The sequence below is a fragment of the Camelina sativa genome, chromosome 6, assembly GCF_030686135.1.
Source record: "Camelina sativa cultivar CO46 ecotype springtype chromosome 6, ASM3068613v1".
NCBI classification, from domain to species: domain Eukaryota; kingdom Viridiplantae; phylum Streptophyta; class Magnoliopsida; order Brassicales; family Brassicaceae; genus Camelina; species Camelina sativa.
Genome location: NC_141885.1, coordinates 20,569,548 through 20,582,582, shown reverse-complemented (window position 1 = coordinate 20,582,582; position 13,035 = coordinate 20,569,548). Strand labels below are relative to the sequence as shown.

General features: G+C 33.8%; 2 protein-coding genes across 2 annotated transcripts; both read left to right on the top strand.

Moving 5' to 3' along the window:
- The first annotated feature begins 1,045 nt into the window (after positions 1-1,045).
- LOC104791886 (uncharacterized) lies at positions 1,046-3,718 on the top strand. The gene is made up of 6 exons (XM_010517887.3): positions 1,046-1,748; positions 2,447-2,575; positions 2,664-2,784; positions 2,884-2,965; positions 3,068-3,221; positions 3,312-3,718. The coding sequence occupies exons 1-6, from the start codon at positions 1,467-1,469 to the stop codon at positions 3,444-3,446; spliced, it is 903 nt and encodes a 300-aa protein (XP_010516189.1). The 5' UTR covers positions 1,046-1,466; the 3' UTR covers positions 3,447-3,718.
- A 5,437-nt stretch (positions 3,719-9,155) lies between these two features.
- LOC104791885 (putative serine/threonine-protein kinase-like protein CCR3) lies at positions 9,156-12,100 on the top strand. The gene has a single exon (XM_010517886.3). It carries the CDS (start codon positions 9,406-9,408, stop codon positions 11,839-11,841), a length of 2,436 nt encoding a protein of 811 aa, XP_010516188.2. The 5' UTR covers positions 9,156-9,405; the 3' UTR covers positions 11,842-12,100.
- The last annotated feature ends 935 nt before the right edge of the window (positions 12,101-13,035 follow it).

Sequence of the window (13,035 nt, the reverse complement as noted above, 5' to 3'; positions counted from 1 at the left end):
TTCAAGACTTCAACATAATTCTTCATAATATTAGCGGGTATTTTTTTTTTGAACAACTACCAGCGGGTTAAAGCAATTGGTACATTAAAAAATGCTAACTTTTTTCTTTTAATTTAGATTATTAACAACACAAAAATTAATATATAAAATATATATTATATGTTCGTAAATTGAATAAATTTTTAATAAAATTTTTTTTTGACCCGGACTAAAATACTACATCCCCTATTATTAATTTGGAACAATTTTTTTAGTAAGATTTACATAATTAAACCATTTGCCATTTAAATAAATATCAAATTTGAAGTTATTATTTGAAATATAATCATATTTTAAATTAGTATCCAAAACAACTTATTTTCTTTCTAAAATAAATTAGTATCTATAATTTAAATATTTTTAGATACTTTTAACTGGCTAAAATATTTAAAATTTATGCAGATTAGGTTGTGGAGCGGGTTAGAGTTTACACAAATATCATTATATAATTTTTTACGGGTTGATCCACAAAAATATACAAAATAATTTAGTCTAATATCAACCGAGTTAATAAGAGATGTTACGCCAATCCTAACCGGTACCAGACACAAAAAAATCTATCTAATATTATAAAATCTAAATATTAATCAAAACATATTAAAACAACATAATAATATAACATTTAATTTTCATAACATAATTAAAAAATATGTCCCACGGGTTAAAATCTAGTTATATAACAAAGTTATAGTTTTATTATACCGAGAACTCTAATAAAAATAATACTTAACACAGAGAGATGAATGATTGCATAACATATGTAGTAGATTAAGTTGGTCATCATTTGTATATATTGATGGATGATTCAAATTCATAAACAAAATGAAACAAAAATTAATAAAACTAGTTTACCTAATAAAAGATGTCAACGACTTTGCTATAAAATTTGGTCACTCTAAACGTTCTCAGCCAGATTTGGCCTATACAAGTCATCCCCTCAAACACTCAAAAAAACTCATACCATAATTTATTGAATAAATAAATAGAAAAATCCATAAAGCCATACAAATTGATTTTGGCATCATCCTAGTTGGCAGCCTTTGAACATTAATTTAATAATTCAATATCTTGCTTTACCGAAAACAGAAGTTTTTATTCCTCAAACCTTATTTTAATAACAGTCAATTACCCTTATTATTAATATAGTAGTATTAAATAAAACAAGTGGGAAGGGGGGGAGGGGGGGGGGGGCGCGTGGGATCAAATTCAATGTCTCTCTCTCAAATCGCCATAGGCTTCTTCTTCACATACACAAACCTATCCTTCCTTAAATAAATTGATTCATTTCCAATTTTTGATTTTTTTTTTTTTTTTTTTTTTTTTAAAAAACCCTTTGATTGCTTCGTTTCTTCTTTCAAGTCTCTTTCTCTTCGTCAGATTCTCATCTCACCCAACGTCGAACCCAGAGAGAGCCCCTTTCAACTCTCATGGCTGAGTTGACTCAGGCCTCCGATGTAGTTTACTCGCCTCGTTCGTTTCAAGTGTGGAAGACTTTGGTGGACTGGCTCGCTTTCTTCTATCAGATCTTTCTTCAGATCCTTCGTGCCGTTGGCTATCATCCTCTCCTCTCTTCTTCTTCTTCGTCTTCTGCTAAAGCCACCGCTGATGGTTTCAAACCCTTGCCGTCTATTGAGTTGCTCGATAGGGCTGATGAATCTCCCACCACCGTCGATATCGCCTCCAGCGATGGTGAACTTCAGAGACTTAAGGTATCTCTTTCTTTGAATTGAATTGGTCAAAGTCTTTTTTTGGATTTTGACTTTTCCTGTTGCTGCTTGGAAATTTAGAATCTGTGAACTCTCTAGTTAGGGAGGAACGAGCCTTCAGTCTTGGATTAGCATACTAGGTTTACTTCATTGTTCTTAATTAGATGCAAATTTGTTTGCTTTTAAGCATAAACGAGTCTTCTACACAGAGATTACCAATCTGTAGTAGCTGTCTACTACTACTACTGCTCAAGCATACAATTCTGAACTAGTTTTGTTTTAACATCTACCTTTTTGCTTTGATCAATGGAATCAATAGGAAAGTAGACTTGATGTAGTTTCTTCTGGTATTAAGCTCACAGATTGATGGAGCTACTTTTGTTGATGAGTATATGGGTTTAGGACAGAGTATTCCTCATTTTGTAGCCTTTTGAATATCGTGTATCTTCCTTATTCATCATTTAGCTCATTGATTTATTGAGTATTGGAAGTCTTATTTTAATGTATCAACGAGCCTTATATTGCTTACTTAGTTAGTTAGTGGCAAACTAATTTTAGTTCTCACTTACCTCACTGAGTGTCAGCAGCAGTATCCTGCAGATTTATGGTCTTTTTGTCTGGAGCCAGTTAGAAATTAGAATAGTCTAATTTGGTATTTGGTAGGTTTAAGAGTAGTCTGAGAACGGAAGATGTCTTTGCAGGTAGTTCTAGACTTGGATGAGACTTTAGTGTGTGCATATGAGACGTCGAGTCTGCCTGCTGCTTTACGCAATCAAGCAATTGAAGCCGGATTAAAGTGGTTTGAGCTGGAGTGCTTATCCACAGACAAGGTTTCTTTCATAACCTATTCTTCTCTAGTTAATTTTCATGTCTTTTTTTTCTTCTATATTATCACACAAGTCACTCTTATTTATGAAGGAATGTGATGGGAAACCTAAGATCAATTATGTCACGGTGTTTGAGCGTCCTGGACTGCATGAGTTTTTAGAGAAACTCAGCGAGTTTGCAGATCTTGTTTTGTTTACAGCTGGTCTTGAAGGTCTTTTGATTTACTTCTCAGAGTTATTATGTTATGTCCTCAAGTTAATGCTCAAACTCATAATCCTAACAGTTGAAAATTCATGCTTCATGTCCGCAGGATATGCGAGACCGCTTGTGGATAGGATAGATACCAGGAAAGTACTCAGCAACCGACTTTATCGACCTTCAACAGTCAGCACGTAAGTTATCCTGAATTAGGTTGCTATGTTTTATCTTTCAAGAAACAAGTTTGTGGTAAGGTTACTGAGATTTTTTATTCATTGTGTGCAATTCCTAAACAGGCAATACAGAGATCATGTGAAGGATCTGTTAAGCACATCAAAGAATATGTGTAGGACAGTAATTGTTGACAACAATCCTTTCAGCTTTTTATTGCAACCATCAAATGGGATTCCATGTATTGCATTTTCCGCCGGGCAGCCAAATGACACTCAGGTCTCTATTAATCATTAATCCTCTCATACATTTTGAACCCTTTTAGACTATTGTGAATCTTGGACACTAATCGGATTATAAAACTTGCAGCTCTTGGATGTTATTTTACCGCTTCTGAAACAACTTTCAGAGGAAGACGACGTACGGCCGACACTTTATGATCGCTTCCGCATGCCTGAATGGTTTGAGAAGCAAGGAATACCACCTTCGTGCTGGAATCCTTAACCAGATAAGCGGAGAGTAATGGTGAAAACCGAAATATCAGAAGTCTGTGGTCCACACACACAAAAAAGAAGGCAAAAGACTTGTTTGGTACAGTAGTTTCAGCAATGGAAGCCACAGGAGAAGAAGGAAGGCACATAAACTACCATTCGTATTGTCTATAATCTATATGGTAGATTCCTTTTACAAGATTAAACTCTTTTACACATTCTTGATTTCAAGTGATTCTGTAGATTTCTTTGTAATTTTGTTAATGATCAAGCATTTTTTTTCTTTGGGATGGTTCTGTTTGGATTTACCGACATACGGACTAAACCGAAATAGAAATTGGGTGTAGTATGAAAAATAAACAAGAATTTGCTATGCATGATGATAACATGACATGAGACCTATTCACTATCCGCATCATACGGACCACCACGATTCAGTTTACAATATACTTTAGAATGAAAAATATTACATCCCCAATCTAAGAGGAGTGCATAGTATATAATATGATTCTTATAAATGATGAAAAAAACACTAGTATTCTTTTTTAATAGGATCCAACAAAAAAATGTATTTGTTTTTTTCAGGTATCTGTATTTAGTTTTTACACTTTTATATATTTTCGTTGCTTTTAGATTAGTAAATTTAAATATGCTACTTTTTTTTTATGATAGGAATTTAAATACACTATTTTTATGATAGAGATTTTGGGAAATGGAAAACTGTTATCTCCGTAAGAAATATTATCAATGCATTTTTTTCTCTCAAACGTAACATGCGCAGATTAAGGCTGGATTTGATATCTGTTGATTCTTATGCCACTTGCTGCAACATAAGAAATTTTAATGCCAATTCAATTATTCCGTACTTGGGTTTTTCTCTCTACAAAGTTACAAAGTCATAAAGTAAGTAATAATTCCTTTTCAATAAATATTTATTTGTTTGTTAATTTAAAAGAAATAATATATTAGAACTTCATTTTTCATTTGAAGTTGACGGTAGAGATGATTATGATATTGCAATCGTTAAAATTGAATTTGTTCTCTATTCTCTTTTGTATAAATGCATTATTTATTTATAATAACTATAAATAAATATATCCTCTATTCTCTTTTGTAAGATGTTTTGGAAATTAATCAAATGTAATATCAATTTATGAATCATATTGCAATCAAATAGTTAGCTATAAATGCATTATTTATTTATAATAATATATTTTAATAATTATTAACCAATAGTAATTTATCTATGAAATTTTTCATTATTAATTTTTAAAATTTGCAATTTCCTAAATTAATTAATAAAAATTTACAGAGAATCAATCTTTGTGATTCAAAAAAAATCCTAAAAATCATTTTTTATAATAAAGAAGAGTATAAAATATGATTCGTATAAATGATGAGAAAATACTAGTATTTCTTTTTAATAAGATCCAGTAAAAAGTATTTGTTTCAGGGATAGTGTCTTTCGCTCCAGCCACGACATTCAGTACCATCGGATCCAACAAACTTTTGGATTCCATAAAAGCTTTAATAGCTCGTCCTATATCCCTAGAATTGGAGCCGGGAGGAATCAAACACTTTTCAATATCCCACCACTTTAAGATAAAGAACGCATCTACCGCTTGCGCCACTTCTATACTAATGTTCGCCATCGATGGTGAGTAGAAGAGAGAGTTTTGTAGAGATTTGCAGTCGTCTTAAAGTTTCACAAATTCATATTTGTTGTATCTCACATTGACGTCAATTATCATTCAATTCATACAAAATTAGTGAAATGAGATTTGTACTAAATTTTCACATTGATAAATTCTTGTCTATTTTTTTATTGATATGAATTGTATTTAAAATACCTTGAATACTACTCCCTTCTTTTTCTAACACTTTTACATAGATTAAGAAAAACATAGTAATGGTTAGCTATAAATGCATTATTTATTTAAAATAACATATTTTTAATAATTATTAACCAATAGTAATTCATCAAATTTATGAAATTCTTCATTATTAATTTTTAAAATTTGCAATTTTCTAGATTAATTGATAAAAAATTTACAAAAAAATAATTTTTGTGATACAAAAAAATCCTAAAAAATAATTCTTTATAATACATAAGAGTATATAATATGATTCGTATAAATGATGAGACAACACTAGTATTCTTTTTAATAGGATCCAGCAAAAAGTATTTGTTATAGATTGAAATCCTGAATTGAGTTGAAAGTTAAGTCCGGATCTATCAAAAAGTATTTGAGGCAAATGTTCCTAATTATAGCTAGCATACATTCATTATTACAATCTCCTTCTCTAAACAATACCCATTTAAAAGTTTCATTTAATACATTATTACAGGTCAAAAGAGTTCGTGAGGGTTACATAACAAGACCTGTCCTGTTCCTAATTCTTATAATTAATTGTATTTTTTCGCAACTAATCTTTAATTTTTTATGGTCGGCCCTTCTCATGTTTGTTGTTAATAAGTGGGTCGTTGTGAGCTGTGCTTAGACTTCTAAGGCTTTCTCTTTTCGCACATCTAAATTAAGTTTAACTACTCCCACAAAATTTTACTTTTTTGGGCTCGTTTTATTTGCTAGTTTACTTTTTTTTGTTTGTTTTATACTTATTCTTCCAACTTCAGCTGGAAACCAATATCAAGAACAAAGACGCGTGATAGGAATTCGTAAAATACATTGAGAGATACACTGTTTTCGTTGAATATGAAGTTGATATGATATATATATGCCTCAGAAAATAAGAATTTTGAGGTGAGTTTTAGTTTACGGTCGAATTAATCTCGTACGCCTACTCAAGATTTTAGAACTAGTCTTGCATGCAATATAGTTACTTTAGAAAATAACAATGCAGAACTCACTGTTTGAATAGTACGAAATTAATTAGATAAATTTGCTTTTAGTAAATGGGACGTGTTTGATTATTGTCATGTGAAAAACAATATAAACAGTTTGACATTTTAGTTCCTTAACTACAATATATATATATATATATATATATATATTGTTGTACGGTTTGACATTATTTGTCGCATATGTTGCTTTTTTAGGATTAACCTATTGCAACGAATTCTTAATTATATTTAGATAAGTATATGAAAACTGCAGCCTATGTGAATCACCCATGGGGTGTTCTGTGTTCAAGGCATCTTAAATATATATACTATATATATTACTGGTTTTCTAGTTTTGCAAATGTGTTAATAAATTCAAAGTCAATTCATTTATTTATTATTATCCCTTACAAGTTTTGACAAAAAAAAATAACAAAATTATGAAATACTTAATTACAATAGATCATATAAATCGAACACTGAATAAAATTACTAATAAATAACAAATTTATGGTGGTTTAGAAGTTAAATTTTTTACTATGGAGTTGGAGAAACATAATATGCGTTGTCCGACTATGATTTCAATCTAGGTTGATTACTAGAAATTTAAAGATTGATATAAGTTTTGGTTCGAGATCTTCATGACACCAAAATGTTTTTGTTTTCCTTTATTGATTTCATGATGTTTTACCACATACAGTATGTGGTCTAAGAGTTGGACCAAGAAGTCTTCCTTCCATTGATATCTTGAAGTCTTAGAATCTTAAAAGAAAAAAAAAAGCTTAAAAATAGACCGTAAAAAAACCCTTATTGACGCATTACATATGTCTAGACTTAGTCAATTAGTCCTCAGATTGTTAGATTCGATTCGATAATTAGAACACTGAATTTTATTATATAGTTGACCGAGCAATCAATCCACTAACACCATTTATAAAGTTCAACTTGTATCATATTATTGCCATTGTTAAATCAAATAGAAACAGTAATTATTTGCAAATAACAACAATAAACAAAAGACACGTGAAGTTCATGCAAGTACGTGTGTACTGTGTAGTCAGTCCGTAGATATCTTTACTCCTGGTTTTCAATATATTGATAACGCGAGAACCTGAGTCTCTTGAATAAAAAATAAACATCAAAACAAAGGAGATGCATAAATATACTATATAAAAAAAAAAGAGCAGGTGAAAATGAAATGGGATACAAGTCAAAACTTATTGTTACGAGAGTGTACGTATTTGAAGGGAAAAAGAGGTGAGAAAAATGTGTGGCGTAAGAGAGATTTAGAGAAGGTTTCTCCCAAGTCTGTCGTCCATCTAATTCTGGTCTCAGCTTTGACTTCATTTTCTTTCATATATTTATGAATACTACTATACTAGGAATGTAACTAAATTATATTGAACCGGTTAATGGCAATATTGAAGCAAATGAACCACTCAAGTTCTTTGGTCAAACATGGGCAGCAAGCCATATATATGTTGAATAAGTTTTTTATTAGCTTTATAATTTTGCTGTCGTTTTCAGTTTATCATTAATTTCCTCTCTTTTTCTTTTTGGGACTTTTCGTCAAATCAATTTTCTCACTTCTCTTTATTACAAAACCAGAAGAACTCCCTACGAAAGTACATGCATCATGCATGCGCGTTTAGAATCCATGAATCATTCTTTTCATCAATTTCTCAAAAAAATATAACAAATCTTGTTGCTATTACTAGAATTCTTACACGTTTATCATACAAATGATATGCATCAGTTATCATTAATATACATTATACACAGTACAGTATAATCATAAAAAATTATCTGAACTGCAGTTAGTTTCCACTTTTAATAAGATGTAATCTAAAAATAACAAAATAGTTTGCTGAATATAATTAACAAAATAAGCGTGTATATATATATATCCAAAAGAATATGAATGGTGAGGTTGAAAAACTTATTGTAGAAATATTTAATTAAATTCACTGACAAAAACGAAAAAATATTAACTAAAGATCTATAGTAGTTTCAGTTTTCAAGATTATAGCGTAAGTTTTGATGGATGAACCTAGTATTGTGCAAAGGTAATTTTTGGTTTTATTGTTGTAGATTTTTTTTTTCATTTATGATCTACCTAACTTTCATAAGACTATATTAACAAAAAAACTAATATTACTATAATATGATTCTTCGTTCGATGACGATGGGTGGACGACACATTTACTTAGTCTAAATTGTATTTCAACAAAATTAAGGATAGTTTTTGAATGAGGAAGGTCTAGGTGAAAAAAAAAAGTTTATATAGAAAAACATTGAACTCTTTACCCTTAGATATTGCATACTTAGTCAAACATAAAAATTGGAAAGTTCAACAAATCAGAAATTCACACAGTTTAATAACTTCACAAAACAGAAAAAAAAAAACAATTTTGGAAACATAGACCTCATAGTATAATTTGAATTGTTATATATGGCCAAAAGATTTAATTTTCTTTATATTATATTCACACTACTTTTGCATCATACGAGCGGTTGTTGCATGACTAATATTAAATCTCCCATATATTATAATATACTACACACACATACATACACATCGCAGTAGTTGTGGTATATTTAAATATTGAAACGGTCCAAATAATTCAATTCGAAATTTCTTTTGAGAATCTTTAAAAGGTATAACAGTAAAGATTTTCTAATTTTAAAACATATCTTAATTAAATGACAAATTACACTCTTTTGTTTTCCATTTTCATTCATAGAGATACTAATGAATTTTCCTTTTTAAAAAAAACAAATCTAATAATTACTTCTTGTATGTATGTTTTACAAAACATTTAATGTCATGTAATAAATTAAAAAAAAAAAATCAAAAGAAAGACAAAGAAAAAAGAAACGTGGACACTCGAACATATATATATATTTAAAAACGCATCTTCTTAAGCCTAATCTCTCTCACTAATTTTTTTGTAATTTACTGTTTTGTCTCTCCCCTAATAAATCTCAAAAACGTCTTCTTCTTCCTTCTTCCTTCTTCTCTCTGCTCTAATTACAGAGTCTTTTGTTGAGAGAGTTCTGAAAAAATGAACCAATCCAATTCAGTATCGACGACGACGACGAAGACAACAGTCAAATTCAACCTCTGTAGATGAAGAGGTTCATCAACTCAACCGTGACGTTTTCCGTCACCGTCACCGTCGCCGTTATCTTCCTCCTCTTATCTCCCGTCGTCACCTCCTTAGGTTCAGGCTCAACATACGCTGTCGTTTACGGCTCCGACACCGTCTGCGCTTTAATCTCCGGCCAACCCGCGCAGCGTATACTCTGTTACGACACGCGCCGTCGTACAAACGTCACTCTAAACCCCGGCGTATCATTCTCCTCGATCGCCGCCGGTGATAATCTCCTCTGCGGTATACGCTCCGGTGGTTACAGCCTTCTCTGTTGGGACAACATAGGAAGCTACACTCTCGATCCCAAAAGAATCTACCTTAACGACACCGTTTTGCTCCAGAGTCTCTCCGTCGGGGATAAACAAATCTGCGCCACCGTCAACGGCACAGGTTCCGTAAAATGCTGGAGAGACTCCGACCAATCGAAACCTCCGACGAACGAGAAGTTCCGGTCAATTTCATCCGGCGTTGGTTTCTCCTGCGGCGTTTCGATTCCAAACAACCGGATCCTTTGCTGGGGATCCGATTCGACCAAATCGGGTCGGATCCAAACCGGATTCGGAAACACGACGATGATGACCATATCCGCAGGTGAATCACACGCGTGTGGGTTCAACACTACCGGGAGTTTGATTTGCATCGGAAACAACGAATCTGGTCAGCTCAACGTTGTTACATCGAACCAACCTAACCGTTACTCATCTCTCTCACTCGGATCAAACTTCACCTGCGCGACGAGAAGCTCGAACAACTCAGTGGTTTGCTGGGGAGGAGGAGCAGAGAGGTTCAACAATGTAACAGACTCGATCTCGTTCGAGTCGATATCTTCGGGTCCGGGTCTAATCTGCGGGTTAGTATCAAGTAACCTCTCAATCATGTGTTGGAACCCTACAAATTTCTCAAGAATCTTCCTCCCTTTCCCAGAAGTCTTACCAGGTCCTTGCGTTGCATCATCATCTCTTTGCTCTTGTGGTATCTATCCACAATCTGATAAGCTCTGTTCCGGTTCTGGTTCCATCTGTAAATCATGTCCGGTTCAGTTCCCAGCGAGTCCTCCGAGTCAGTTTCCTCTTCCACCGTCATCACTACCGTCAGCTTCGTCTCCTCCGTCGAAAGCTTTAACCAGAGGGTTGTTAGCGTTTGCGATCGTTGGATCAGTTGGAACATTCGCAGGGATATGTAGTGTGGTTTACTGTTTATGGACTGGAGCTTGCTTGGGGAAGAAGAAAGTTCATAACTCTGTTCAACCTACTATAACTCGCGGCGGTTCTAATAGCCGGTCTAACAGTTCCAATAGCCGGTCTTTAACCATAAGACGTCAAGGGTCAAGGATGCTATCTATGAGGAGACAGAGAAGTGGAACGTCGTCGATGAAACACCCAGATAAAGCTGAAGAGTTTACCTTCTCCGAGCTAGCTTCAGCCACAGGAAACTTCTCTCTAGAGAACAAAATCGGTTCGGGGAGCTTCGGCGTTGTTTACAGAGGTAAACTCAGCGACGGGAGAGAAGTCGCGATCAAACGCGGCGAAGTGAACGCGAAAATGAAGAAGCTTCAAGAGAAAGAAACCGCGTTTGACTCGGAGATCGCGTTTCTATCGAGGCTTCACCATAAGCATTTGGTGAGGCTAGTTGGTTACTGCGAGGAAAAAGAAGAGAGGCTTCTTGTTTACGATTACATGAAGAACGGTGCGCTTTACGATCATCTACACGACAAGAACAACGTGGAGAAACACAGCAGTTTGATCAATTCTTGGAAAATGCGGATCAAAATCGCGTTAGACGCGGCTAGAGGAATCGAGTATCTACACAATTACGCGGTGCCACCTATCATTCATAGAGATATTAAGTCGTCTAACATCTTGCTAGACTCGAATTGGGTCGCTAGAGTTTCGGATTTCGGGCTATCATTAATGGGTCCAGAGTTAGGGAAAGATCATAACCATCATCATCATCATCAACAACGTCCAATGAAAGCCGCGGGAACGGTCGGATACATTGATCCAGAGTACTACAGTCTCAATGTTTTAACCGACAAGAGTGACGTGTATGGACTCGGCGTGGTGTTGTTAGAATTGCTGACAGGCAAAAGAGCGATATTTAAGAACGGTGGTGATTTGGAGGAAGGGAGTGTTGAAGCAGCCCCGGTGCATTTGGTGGATTACTCGGTTCCAGCGATTACAACGGATGAGCTTGGGAGGATATTGGATCCGAGAGTTGGATCACCGGGGCTAGGGGAAGGAGATGCGGTGGAGCTGGTGGCTTATACGGCTATGCATTGTGTGAATGCGGAAGGGATAAATAGACCGACGATGACGGATATAGTTGGGAACTTGGAGAGAGCGTTGGATTTGTGTGGGGATAGTCATGGGAGTATCTCTAGTAGTGGTATTTGCTCTATTGTCTCTGATTGAGAGATTCAAAATCAAAATATTTGACTCTCGTTTCTTTGATTTTTTTTTACATAGGAAAATTATTTTGAGGATTTCATTGTTTCTCTTAAAAAATTTCTGATTTTTTTGGATGACTTTTCTTTTGTTTTTCGTCTGTAAATAGTGTTAGCGTAGGAAAATTGGAATATTCAACAATATTGATGGTCTAACCCCTTTTGGTTGGGGAAATGTATCATTTGGACAGCGGAGACGAGAGCGAATGATTAAAAGTTGGAAATCATTAATTTATTGTTTTCTATGTATGAAGGTAGATAAGAATTATGATGTCGTTCATTTTGGTCAAAACGTATTGTTAATTTTATTTATGGATGCCGCTGGTTAGGGAATAGTATACATTACTACTCCATAGCTTTGGCGTGGATCAAACTGCCGTCCATGTGGGTTGTGTTGTATCTTGGAAATTCCAAAAACCATAAAAAGCTTTAAAAGTTGAGTGTATAGAGAAAAAATAGGTGGGGTCTAGTTATTACACTTGTAAAGTTCTCATATGTTGACATGTCATCATGGCATGCCAACAAACCAATCCTCCGAGTCTGTTTGACTTTGAAGATTTCAATTTATTACCGATCCCGGTCAATACTTTCTGTCTTTTTAGCATTTTCCTAATTATCAAGAAATTTCTAAAACCTTATCTATCACTCTTACTATTCATTACAATAGATTTTTTTGATCTTTGATCAGAAAAATAAAATGTTTGATTAAGACAATAATTACAGAATGTTAGTGGTTTTCTTCATGTATCCGCAAAGCATTTAACATGAATATGTACATAGGTCCCAACAATGAAATAGAATCAGTGTTAGTATTTAGTGGTAATGTCGTTTTTTTTTTTGACGTTAACTCGTTATACATGCGGTGACAGCTAATTTTAACTTTCCATTCATTTAACTTGAGCGGTGCTTCTAAGTTTTAATACTGTATTGAATTATGATCAACGTGCGATGGGCCTCGGAACTTAAATATATACACACTTCAACTGATAAAAGTTCTTCCACGCGAAAATTAAATTGCATAGATGACGATAACTATGACAAGAAGAAAGACGTACATGAATAGTTTTAATTAAACCAAAAATATGGCGGCATCGCACGGTTGTGGGGAAATCATGGCGGTGAGGACGGCCAACAAATAAATGACTTTTTGTTTCATTTATAA

Excerpts from the sequence above, each read along its gene's own strand:
- LOC104791886 (XM_010517887.3), top strand. The coding sequence starts at position 1,467 with ATGGCTGAGTTGACTCAGGCCTCCGATGTAGTTTACTCGCCTCGTTCG. Across the intron at positions 2,576-2,663 it reads AGTGCTTATCCACAGACAAG|GAATGTGATGGGAAACCTAA; the intron begins GTTTCTTTCATA and ends TTATTTATGAAG. Across the intron at positions 2,785-2,883 it reads GTTTACAGCTGGTCTTGAAG|GATATGCGAGACCGCTTGTG; the intron begins GTCTTTTGATTT and ends TCATGTCCGCAG.
- LOC104791885 (XM_010517886.3), top strand. The coding sequence starts at position 9,406 with ATGAAGAGGTTCATCAACTCAACCGTGACGTTTTCCGTCACCGTCACC.